The 13,012-nt window shown below is 38.8% G+C and overlaps 1 protein-coding gene across 1 annotated transcript in view; it reads left to right on the top strand.

The window, feature by feature from the left end:
* The window catches only part of RXFP2 (relaxin family peptide receptor 2), a 50,205-nt gene extending 37,791 nt beyond the window's left edge, over window positions 1-12,414 (top strand). Inside the window, exons 15-18 of the mRNA XM_077868186.1 lie at window positions 2,160-2,389; window positions 3,263-3,673; window positions 6,688-6,906; window positions 11,226-12,414. Of these exons, the coding sequence (XP_077724312.1) occupies window positions 2,160-2,389; window positions 3,263-3,673; window positions 6,688-6,906; window positions 11,226-11,485 (1,120 nt within the window). The 3' untranslated portion in view covers window positions 11,486-12,414. The remainder of the gene's footprint in view (window positions 1-2,159; window positions 2,390-3,262; window positions 3,674-6,687; window positions 6,907-11,225) is intronic.
* The last annotated feature ends 598 nt before the right edge of the window (window positions 12,415-13,012 follow it).

The raw sequence follows: 13,012 nt of genomic DNA, 5'->3' as shown, positions 1-13,012 counted from the left end.
GTTGTGTTAATATATGTGTTTATGACATGATCATTTCTTTATCAACTGTGTAATCTATGTGTTCATGATTTCAAAAATTAACCCTTGTTATCCATAACAATAGGGAGGATTCGGTGTAAGATTACAAGTTGGGTGCAGCAAGTGGATGAAATGGTTGGTGTAAAGGTGCTTTTTCGAGAGAACATTTTGTTTATGTCTCTGCAGTAGGTGTGATAGTTACTAAAAGACAAGTATTTGATGCATATCCACATGGTTTTCATAATTTCTCTTTCTGTGGCACCAATAGAAAATATTCCTATTTAAATATTTAATGAGGCTAAATATTCAGTGAGGCTATATAATTTCCTTGTTGCAAGTAGAATATGAGGTCCTTTTTAGAACCTGATGAAGAAGCTGCCACTTAAAATATGAACCTCTGGCTGAGGTTAAGAAGGACCTAACAATTTTCTAACAATTGATAGAAAATGTGTTACTTTAGTTACTTCCCTACTAAGTGACCTGCTTATTCTTTACCTTCCTTGTCCACCATTTATTGAAACCTCTCCACCTCATAACCCCCAGCCCTTCCACCTGCCAACCAGTGCCATGGTCACAGCAGTAGGAGAGGTTGAATGACCAAGAGAGACCCTAGCTTTGTCTATCTGAAGACAGGACATAATGGAAACTTAAAGGAACTAAGAGGTCAGGTCAAGTGTGTGCCAAGGACTCCAGGCAAGGAGAAGATAAAAATGGAATTATACATCAAGTTCCTTTAATAGGATAGATGATTTCAGGAAGCTAGACTGTAAGTTACTTGAGGGCAGGAGTTGTCCTCCATTTCTCTACTTGACAAATCCAGCACGAAATTATCCATCATTTATTTGCTCATTTAGGAAGTATTTTTGAGTACTTCCCATGTGTCAGGCACTGTTCTAGATCTGAGATCACAGGATAAACAGGAGACAGAAGTGTCTACCTCATGGAGCTTCCATTTAGCTTGGGGAAACAGAAAGTGAACAAATAAATAATGAATAAACACTGTGAAGAAAAGTATAGCAATATGAAGGGACAGAGAGAGGTCACAGATGGCTTCTAGAAGGGAGAAGTGACATCTGAGCAGGCCTGAATGGAGGGAGGGACCAGGCCTGGCAATATCTGAGGGAAGAATCTTCCAGGCAGAGGGAATAGCAAAAGCACTGCCCTGAGAAGAGAGGTGACCCTGACTTGTTTGAAAAATGGAATAAAGCCAATATTCCTGAGTGGCATGAACAAGGAAGGGAAGGTGAGGTGGATGTAGGCAGCCAATCAATCCCAGCGGCTTTGAGGTCCCAGCAAAGTAAAACTTGGTCTAACTTGCTAGTCTCAAAACTGAATAGGGAGATGGCAAAAAAGGATTAGACAAAGAGAAATGAGCTAAAAGAGGTAGTACAAGAGAACAAAAATGAAATAAGTTTCATGGGGAGATAAAAACCCTAAATACACAGGTTTGAGGAATGGCAATAAGCCAAATGATCTCCGAATACAAACACGTCAAGCATCCACACATCTAGATCATAAAAATAAATACATTGATCACAAGCAAACCTATATTTGCCTGTAGAAATTGTTTAAGCCCTTGTAGGCCCTGGTAAGAAATCTGCTTCTTCTCCTAGCTCCTGGGAGACTGAGTTTTCCTAGTATCAGAGACCCTCCCTTCCTGCCAGGGTCAGGGAAAAGGAGGCTGGCTAAGTGAGTATACTTAAAAAGAAGTCCAAGACAGGGGTGTTTTCAGTGAGCTACCCTATGTCCTTTACATCCCAAACCCAAGCCCCTAAATGTTTGCTGCAGATCAGTATAACAATGACAATTTACTTTTTATAATGCCTTAGAGAATAATCCAATGGGATGAGGAAAAAATGGAGTTCTGGAGACTTCACATTCTCATTTCCTCCCCTGATTCATCTCAGTCAAGCCACAAAATTTCTACATCCTTCAGGTTCTCTACCTTTCCAAGAAGAACATTGTCTAGAGTAATATAATATTTAATGAAGAATTTTATAATTGCATAATCAATACTAAACAAAAATAAACAGACCTAGTGACATTGCCTACCTGACAGAGCAGCAGCTCTATTATAGGACGGCAACTGTAGTTTCTCTGTCATTGCTGTAAAGTGACTCTTTTTTTCCCTTTGAATTTAGTTATTTCAAAAACTTTCGATACTGCTCGTATGCTCCCCATGTCCGCATATGTATGCCCTTGACTGACGGCATTTCTTCATTTGAGGACCTCTTGGCTAACAATATCCTCAGAATATTTGTCTGGGTTATAGCTTTCATAACCTGCTTTGGAAATCTTTTTGTCATTGGCATGAGATCTTTCATTAAAGCTGAAAATACAACTCACGCTACATCCATCAAAATCCTTTGTTGTAAGTATGTTTCCTATCTAAATGGGTTTAGGATGTCTTCTGTGACCTGTGCACTAGATTCATACTGGTCTTCAACAATGGCACTTAACATAAATGGTGAGGTGGGCAATTTTTGTTCTAAGTATGAAGTACTGTTCTCTTTGGCTCTCTGTTTTAGACTGAATGAATTTGCAGTAATCCAGAACCCACCGATTGGGGTTTTATATTGGAAATGGGGTAACAGGGGGGCCAGCCAGTGAATCAACAGAGAGATTATGGAAGACAGGTTGTGGGTTATAAACTAAGTTCTAACCTTCAATTACAATAGCACCCATATTCCTCAAGCCCAGGAAATTACTCTCTTTATTGACTATGCAAGTAATACTTGTTTACTGTTTTAAAAATAGATTCCCCATAAATAATAGTGAAAGGGAATAGAGGGGAAGGGAGAAGAAATGGGTAGGAAATATCAGAAAGGGAGACAGAACATGGAAGACTCCTAACTCTGGGAAACGAACTAGGGGTGGTGGAAGGGGAGGAGGGAGGGGGGTGGGGTGCACTGAGGGGGGCACTTGACAGGATGAGCACTGGGTGTTATTCTGTATGTTGGCAAATTGAACACCAATAAAAAATAAATTTATTATTCAAAAAAAATAGATTCCCCACAAAAAATACTCCCCCACACATCACCACTGTTTTTAAATTATAAAACAAAGACCCAGTATGGTACTTTAGAATTAGGACAACTTTCGTGAACTCCATTGGCTTCTAGAGACTGCTGTAGGTGTTTGTATTAGTTCATTTAATACAGGATGGAAGAGGAATACCTAATTAGAAAACCAAAACAGAGATGTTTGGGAACCACCAACAGACACTGTATTGATTCTTTAACAGGTGCAGACTGCCTGATGGGTGTTTATTTGTTCTTCATTGGCTTTTTTGATATAAAATACCGAGGGCAGTATCAGAAGTATGCGCTGCTGTGGATGGAGAGTTTACAGTGCCGTCTCATGGGGTTCCTGGCCATGCTGTCTACTGAAGTGTCCGTCCTGCTGCTGACATACTTGACTTTGGAGAAATTCCTGGCCATTGTCTTTCCCTTCAGTAACATTCGTCCTGGAAAATGGCAGACCATGGTCATCCTCATTTGCATCTGGATTGTGGGATTTTTAATAGCTGTGATTCCATTTTGGAAGGAGGATTATTTTGGCAATTTTTATGGAAAAAATGGTGTATGTTTTCCACTTTATTATGACCAAACAGAAGACATTGGAAGCAAAGGGTATTCTCTTGGAATTTTTCTAGGTAATTTATATTTTGCATTTTCTGGGCCAATATAATCCTGATAGAAATACCATAAATTTCAGCAAAGGTGTATTTGTCCATTTCAAGAAGTAAATGATTATACTTCAGACTGTGTCCTTTTTTAAAGAAAAGTTCTCACTGAGTATTTATAGTTTTTATTAAACTTTTATTGTAGAGATTCAGTATGGGAAACAAAACCATCCCATCAGAATCCCTGGATGATCTCTTATTATCTGTAAGACCCCTGGATTTTCACATTGTGATTATGAGCTGGAGAAATTCTAGTTTAGGCCATGGCCTGGAACCCTATCTGACTCATTTTTTTTTTTACAATCTAGATATGAGTTAAGTAAATAAGAATAATAAAATTCTGGGAACCCACTAGCAGGAGATTATCAGAATGGAAATAGCAGGAAAGTTGCCTTTGGTAAATGTAACTCTAAAGCCGACAATGTAAGAGTGCTTAATATAAGTATTTGCTTTTCAATTTTCATAATCCCCCAATTTTTTAGAACAGAAGATCTACTTTCTCACTAAAAAAAAAAAAAAAAAAAAAAATGAATGAGAAGTTTAGTTCTCTAAGTTTGGAAAAAAAAACTTTTGTTATTGTCTAATAGGTATCCTTCCTGCTTAATCTTTAGATGATTTCCATGTCATTTCTTTAACTAGGGCAGCTTTATCTTTTTAATTACCTCCTCTCACATTTTCCCCCTCATCTAAGTGGTCAATAAGCTCTATCATCCTTTCTTTTTCAAAGAATTTTTTTTTTTCATCAAAAAATGCCTCTGCCTTCTATTTCTTCCAGTCTGTACTTACTATCACCTTCATTTAAAGCCTCACTATCTCAACCCTTAAGGGCTTATAAATAAGGGTTTAGTACATTGGACCTTACTAGTCTTTTGTCTCAAAGGCTTTCTCTCTCCTATTTATCTGTTCACTACCTGAGTATCAAAAAGACTGTGTTTGCCTCTGCTCCAAGACCTTCAATGACTCCCAGCTACTGCCATTGTCAAGTGTAAATCACTTAAAACACATCACAAAATGGCTCTAACCACCAGTCCCAGCTATCTATTCCTTCTCTTCTGAGAAATATACTTTCTTAGCACCATTTTAATAATACTCTTCACATACTGTCCTGTTCTATAGCTATTTTTTCATGGATATTGTAAGCTGTTTCTAGCATAGATGCACTTTATAGAGACGCTCCCTCCCTCACACACACACACACACACACACACACACACATACACACATACTACATTACATTCACTGATTCATCAAGGATTTCTTAAACACCTGCTATAGGCCAGGCATTATTTTGAGCCCTGGAGATAATAACAGATCAGCCCTCACAGACCTGCCACCAGAAAGGGAGATAAAGGCAAGTAAACACATTCTTACAACACAGACTCACAAATGACATAAAGGAGGAGTACTGAATGTTCTAGAGCTCCAATCTGAGCAGGAGGGAAGCCTTTCCGGTAGAAATGAATCCAAATCCTTAGGCCCTAAGATTAAGGAGGTATTAGCTAAGTGAAATCTAATTCCAGGAAAAGACATGGAAATAGAGGCCCACAGCCAAGGAACAGGCCCAGATGAGGGACCAACGAGTTAGGTGTGTCTGGATCTTAAAGTTAAAGGGGGCAAGGTAGGCTAAAATGGGTTTGGCACCTGTGATGTATTCCAGATAGACAAAAGGATACACATACACACACATATCTCATCATCATCTATATATATGTGAATAACCTATGAGGGAAGGAGTCCTAAATTCCTTTCTTCTCTTTAAAGAGTATAAGAGTACACTATTTTTAAATGAATTCTTTATTTTAGAATGGAATTAGATTTAAAGAGAAGTTGCAAGAATACTACAGTTTCCATATGCCCCTCTCCCACTATCTCCAATTGCTAACTTCTCATGGTTAATCCCGATGGTGCTTTCAGAACACACACTTTTGATCCATTCAAGCCTGTTTTCATAATTTGCACCAGAGGATCATTTTTAACAATCATTTTCTTTTATTCTTAACTGAAGTTTCTGACAAGAGGCTTAACATAAACCAATTTTATAAAATTCTAATGTACAGCTTTATTATATGAGATTTTGTGGAATGTGAAATGTTTTGGATAAAAACAACAGAACACTAGGACTTTATATAATTTTACCCAAGACCTGACCCTTTTTACATATAATCTAGATTCAGAAGAACATTTTTTTTAAACAACTTTGAAACTGTATGCATATTTTATGTTCACAATGAAGAATAAAATCATTACTCTTAGGATTTTTATTATAGACATAATATAACAAAGTGACTAACAAAATTATAAGATGGTAATGTTAAGTGAGAATCATCTAAACATATTTGACCCTAAGAAAATAACTCATATCATTGAATTTTTTATTTTTTCTTATTTCTTTTTTCTCTAAAACAAGGCTAAAGTGTTCTGAATTATAGTTTAAATTCCTGTTAGTTATCTAAAAGAATGAATTTTCATTTTATGTATGATTTTTACTTAGGACCAAAAAAAAAAAGTGAGAAATGTTTCTGAGGCTATTATCTTCTTGATATTCCAAGGTTGTCTTGTTCATATTTATAAGATAAAGAAATGAGGTCATGTTTATTTTTTGAGATGTACATATGATTACAGTAATCCCTTAAGATCTGAATTTGCAGAGAGCAAAAAATGAAAAGAGCTTTTTTCTGGCTTTAAAAAAAAGCTAAAATCCACCTCATGATACACCTAGATCTGAATTTCAGAGCTCTGTAACTCTTCATAAAGAGTTTGTGTATTTCAAATATCTTTTTGATCTGACAAACCCAATTCCATTAGCTTATTCCAGCTTCAAGCCTTAGAGTCAGGGTTTTTAGCTGATTACCACCGAGCTTATACAAAAGAATGCTTCTTGGAAGTACAGCATAAGGGGCACCATAGTGAGCATCTATGTAACACAATATTTTTATTGTCGATTTATACACCTGAGATGTTAAGAGCTGTGCTTTTCCCAACAGGTGTGAACTTGCTGGCTTTTCTCATCATTGTGTTTTCCTATACTATTATGTTCTGTTCCATTAAAAAAACTGCCTTGCAGACTTCAGAAGTGAGGAATCCCATTGGAAGAGAGGTGGCCGTTGCAAATCGTTTCTTTTTTATAGTGTTCTCTGATGCCATCTGCTGGATTCCTGTATTTGTAATTAAAATTCTCTCCCTCTTCCGGGTGGAAATACCAGGTCAGTCCCTTCTATTATTCCCAAGTGCATTGTGCCATTCTACACCCCTTGATGAGGTCAGAATACGATGCCTTACATATAGTAAATACTCTGTCAATACCTACGACTTTGGTACAAACAGCTATTATTTTCCTCAGTATTTTATGATCTATATTCTAAGAAACTGATCAGTGGTTCAATCCAGATAAGGATGTTCAGAAAACAGGAGCTAGAAATAAATCTAAGATTTAGTGTCTTATTTCTACCTGAGCTAGATACTGGGTCTTAACCAAGAGTACACATAAAAATAAAAATATACATGCCCAGGTCTCACTCTGGGCTTCTAGATTTAATCTATATGGGCAAAGGGCTACACACTGCTTTTTGGAAAATTTCCTCAAGTGATTCTGAGACACACACCCCTGATTAAGAACCACCAGTCTGTTTCATGGTCCTTGAGCTGTGGTTGTCACACTAGGCTCCACTCTGCAAAATGTCAGATAGTCTGTGGAAGTCCTTCACCCAAAAGGCCAGGTTTCCCACATATACCCTTACTTCAACCAGAGGAAAAAACCTTTCATGAGTTAGGATTTCACTTGAATCTCTTTCTAGGACCTAGGAAGGGAATCCCCAGGGCTTTGGCCCAACTCTCAGTGAAATAGACTTTCTATTTGGGGAGTTTCATCCAGGGCAGGAATTGTGTCTTATTCATCTTGGCACCCCATGGTCACGCATGGGCTTGGCACTTCAGAAGCACTTATAAAAGCGTGAATCTTCAAATAACAAACAGCTGTAACAGTTTATGTCCCTCTGGCTTGTGCATAAAGTCATGGAGGGCCTTATCAAATGCCTCACTGCAAAATGACACACAACATCCACAGCTTCCCCTTCACCTGTCAGTTTTGCCTGACAGCAAGGCAGAGATGTTCTCTAGAGCCATGTAAGGTGTGAAAGTACAGATTAAGAGAGAGATCAGGGCTGACTACTTAGGAACTTCTCCTGGGCAGTGAGAACAGAGGCTGTGCACTGAATGTGCATGCCATTGCCCAGGGATCGGGGAGAGCCAAGGTGGACGTGAGGAGCAGAGTTCATGAAGATGGGGAACTTGATTAATTGTCCAGTCTACTAAGCTTCCTGGATAGCTCAAGTTTTACAGCCTTACATTCCAAATTCAACAGGACTGAAATGTCCTTTGGCCACCATTGCTCAGGGAACAAAGTCCAAATATTGGGATCAGTATTAGAAATGTTTACCTCCCACCCAGCCCTCATGCATTCTGTGATCCAGGCCCATTAGAATTATTGGGGTTTTTTTCTTCTGCACCTTTTTGATGTTTTTTGCCTTTGCTGAAGTTGTTCCTTCCACCCGGATTGTATCTTCAACCTGTAAGACTCTAGCTTACTAAATACCCCTTCTCATCCTTCACAATTCTATCCAAATACTCCTTCTCCCATGGTATCATTCCAGACTTCTCTCCAAACCATTCCCATCCAACCCAGTTGTTCAAATGTCTGTTACATTTTGTTCACACTTCACTTATTAGCCTCATGTGAACTGCCTTCCATCAGTGTTATTTTTGAATACATTCATTTCTCCCTTCAGATGATAAGCTTCAGGATGATAGGGACCATGTCTTATTCATCTTTCCACAGTGCTTTTCACATAATGTTATTTAATAAATGCTTCTTCAATGAAAGATGCTGAGCTGGTCCAAGTGTGGTGGAACAGGGTGAGAAAGGGATGATCCTATCAACCCCCCCAACTTCTCTTTTCATGCCTTTTGATGTCCTTCACCACTTCAGCACTTGCTTCTTTTGGATGTGGGAGGAGGCAGCCTTGTGTGGTGGAAGAAAAACCAAGTGAGGCAGCAGTCCTGGGTTTCTGTCCTGACCCCCACCCCACCCCCGACTGACCAATTGAGGAAACATAGGGAGGTCACCTCACCTCACCTCACTGAGATGATTTTCATATGGCCTCTCACATTCCTTCCAGTTTTCATATTCTGTGAGTTTGTCAACTCCTTGAGGCTTTTTCTCTCTGTATTACTTTGCTTGAGCTGCCATAACAGAGTAACACAAATTGGGTGGCTAAAGCAACAGAAATTTATTTTTCACTGTTCTAAAAGGCTGGAAGTCCAGAATTAAATGTCAGATTTCTGCCGTGGCCTCTCTCCTTGGCCTGCAGATTGTCACTTTCTCACTATGTTTTCACATGATCTTTTCCTCTGTACATATTCCCACAGTATCTGTCCTATATGAAAGTTTCCTTCTTCTTATGAGCACACCCGTTAAATTGGAATAAAGCCCACTCTAATGGCCTTATTTTAATTTAATGACATCTTTAAAGGCTGTCTCCAAATAGTCACATTCTGAGGTCCTTGGGTTTAGGACTTCAATGTATGGATTTGAGGGGACACAATTCAGCCCAGAACACTGTCCGATTTAGATTCAAGAGAAGTCTGGTGATCCAGGGTATCTGAGAGCCACAGCAGTAATCATCAGCCTTGGAAAGCCTTCGACATTTCAGTTAATGGTGAGAGGGAAATTGGAATAGGAAAAATAAAAGTCTTGTGAAAATATTCTTACATCAATCTCTCTGCACATTTATAGTTCAATACTTTGAGGTTTGTCTTGAATTAGTCAATGGACCAAAGAGAGTAGCCTTGATCATTTTTTACTAAGCACCTTCTTATTTGCCCGGCTTCCCGTGTGTTGTAGGAAATGCTGCACTCACTGACCTAAACCTGTCATGTCCCCACTCTCTAAGAACTCAGAGGTGTGCTCCACCATGGCATGTCATTGATAATATTTGTGGTCAGCCTGAAAGAGAAGCCAGCATTAGCTTTCCTTTTTCAGAACTCACCTGCTGACCTTAAATTAGTGTGAGTCGCCCTGAGACTAAATGGGAAATCTCATTCCTGGTCACAATTTCCTTTGGGGACATAACAGACAAAAAGCAACTTAATTTGTTCTGTCTTTGTTTTTTTTTTCAATCATGCACTGTCCATGTTGTCTAATTTTTAAAAATTAAATACAAATAATATAGTAATATGAAACTTTAATAAATCTAAGATATGCTAAATATAGATATTTTTCTTCCATATTCTTTCCAGTTCAAAAAAATAAATAAGGACAAGAAAGAGAAGATGGGATGGGAAAAGAGGAAGGCAAACATAGAAAAAAAGGAGAAGGGAGAGATAACAGGAAAGGAGGAAAGAGAGGAGGAAAGGTCAGAATAAGCAGTTAGGAGAAATGGAAAAGAAAGAGAAGAACAGAAAGGATGGAAGGAACAAGGCAGGGCAAAGAAGAACAAGTAAAGATGTCTAAAGGATAAGAAAACTGTGAGGGTGGGGAGGGGAAAGAAGGTGACAAAGGAGAGTGACAAGGAATATATCCCTGGCCTGACACCATCCAGCTCTTCACCTGAGCTGGGAGTTGTTTGCATTTTTGGAGATGTGGGAAGAGGCAGCATAGTGTGGTGGGGTCGGAAAATCACAAGTATTAGTGCTGAAGAGGGACGTCAGCAGAGCCGCCGACTCTGACCCAGCCCCCTGACTTCGATCAAGTAAGTTATCATCAGCCCCTTTCACAGACAGGGTAGTTGAGGTCCAGGGAGCCTAGGTGATTTGTCTACAGTCACGTAGCTAAGTGTCTGACCCTAAGAGCAGGGTGTGTATAAGGAGGAAAACACACTTCATCCTAGCCAAGTGCATGGTGTATTCGGAAAGGACACTATCATCACAAATTTCTCCTCACAAAGGACTTTTGTGACATCTTTCCCTTAATATTCTAATTAGTATCTGTAAGGCTTCACACAAAAGGGTTGATAAGTTGGAAGATGTATTCTCATTTGCTCTTTACATCTTCAGCCTCCACTTTGGATAGGATGTTTGGATTATGGGGGGGGGGGGGCAGCAATAAGGCCTTCAGGAGTGGAGTTAAGATCAAAGTCAGATCTGATCCTGGACCAGACATTTCCTGAACCCTGATCTATTAATTAAGAAGTATTTCCTCATTTTCTTACTTAACTTTCAAGAAAAGCAATAAGGACAAAAAAAAATTACATGTCAACTTATATCTATGAAGTGTTTTTTATATATTTCCTCTCATTTGACCTTACAATAACTTACCAAGCAGTTACTGAAATTCAGAAAAGGTAGGGTGTTGGATTCATAGTTCCTATGCTCTTCCCACAGAGAGATTTTCAATAAGGTGAAAGAAAACTTAAGGGAACTAGGTAGCCCTCTCCAAATAGCATTAATTACAAAGTTTTATGTGTTATTTGTGTCTGTTTAAAATTTCCACTTCATGAAATTTTCCACGCTTCATTTCCCCCTCCAGGCACAATCACCTCCTGGATAGTCATTTTTTTCCTTCCAGTAAACAGTGCCTTGAACCCAATCCTCTACACTCTCACAACCAGCTTTTTCAAGGACAAGTTGAAACAGCTGCTGCACAAACATCGGAGGAAATCTATTTTCAAAACTAAAAAAAAGAGTCTCTCCACATCCATTGTGTGGACAGATGACTCCTCTTCACTTAAACTTGGGGTTTTGAACAAAATAACCCTCGGGGACAGTATAGTGAAACCAATTTCCTAGTAATGGTTTTGGAACCCTGGACTTTCAGTGAGCTGCCTCTAAGAAAAGCACAGTATTTGGAAGATGACATCTGCAATGCTTTTCATCTCCACCAACAGCAAACCTTTCTGCACAGATAGCACAGCAGAATGACTTCTGGTATTCCAATGGCAGCTGTACTATTTGTCAACTGTGCCAAGAACAGTAACTATGGGTTCTTCTCACACCTTATGTTCCTGAAATGCACTAGTGAATCCACATATAGTCGGCTGATGTGCAGTTGGTCTGTAGCTAGTCAACACTACCAACCTACCAAGGAACCCCCACACGTTGGCACTGCATGGTCTGCTTTTAAGTTGAGTTGCACTGTCCACAAATAAAAACATTCATTACATCTAATCCCAGTGTGGCTATAATAACAGAAGCCTAGCATCTCTTTCCTTGCTTTTTCAATGTCAAATGAAATCATCAGCATCCTGCTGTACTGATGGCGAAGGATTTCTGAGATGTTCACCTGCCTCAAGCCCAGCCTTCCAGAGGCCAGTGGAGTAGAAACTTTAAAAGCAGATCTTCACACAAGGCTATCACATCCAACATGGGAGCAGAGAGTCACACTGACAAAGACTAGCACCATTTGCCTTGTTGGCTGCTGTCTCATTTCAGAAGAGCTGATATCTCAAACAAGATGTTTTTCTTTACATTGCCCAGATCATGAAGAAAAATTGGGCACCCCAGCTGCCAAAATGATTTTTTAATATCTTTCGATTATAATTTCTTTAAAGCAGTATCCCTATTGCCAGATCATTTTGCCTTCATAGAGCACACAGGTGAGAGGTATTAAAGGGGATTTAAGAATAGGGGACGATTTGCTTACTTAGAAAAATTCCCACCATTTTTAACAAAAAGGCCAGTAAGTTTGGATTTGATTTCTGAAAATGAAAAGTACCTGTGGAGGCCTGGACATGTTGTTGTCATGAAAGTTTATATGTGAAAAAAATCAGGTAAATAAAATTGTATTTTGCATTTGTCCATTTATTACTTTATGTTTAACAAAGACTACAGAGTGTTTATTGGCTATTACCATGTTTCTCCTGATACTACGAAACACAGCACCTCAGTTAACAAGACACATCTTACATTTTTCTCTTCCCCCCTTTTCTAAAGCATGAGGCAATAACTGTCTTCACTGATTGCTTCATTCTGAGTTCCTTTCATGAGTAGAATGTAAGCAGCTGACTGAGAACTCCAGATGACCTATTATGTGCTTTTATCCAGTGGCATCCAAGAAAGAATCTTAGAGTCCAGAATGTCACAGCAGTTCTGGTAATTTACCTGTTATTGCTTAATAGTGACCAAAACCATTGTTTTAAACAGGTGAAATGTTTGTTTTTTTTTTGTTTTTTTTTTGTTTTTTTTTGTTTTTGTTTTTGCATCAGTGAAATCTTTCCATCAGGATTCTACAAATAATTTTCCTCCCCATTAGGTGGGCTGCCCTCAGTTTCAAACTTTCTTCCATTTTGTTTCTTCATTGTGAAGAGTTACTTCCCA

This window comes from Canis aureus, chromosome 24 (assembly GCF_053574225.1).
Source record: "Canis aureus isolate CA01 chromosome 24, VMU_Caureus_v.1.0, whole genome shotgun sequence".
In the NCBI taxonomy this organism is placed as follows: domain Eukaryota; kingdom Metazoa; phylum Chordata; class Mammalia; order Carnivora; family Canidae; genus Canis; species Canis aureus.
The sequence above is the reverse complement of the archived record's forward strand: the minus strand, read 5'-3'. Positions and strand labels throughout refer to the sequence as shown.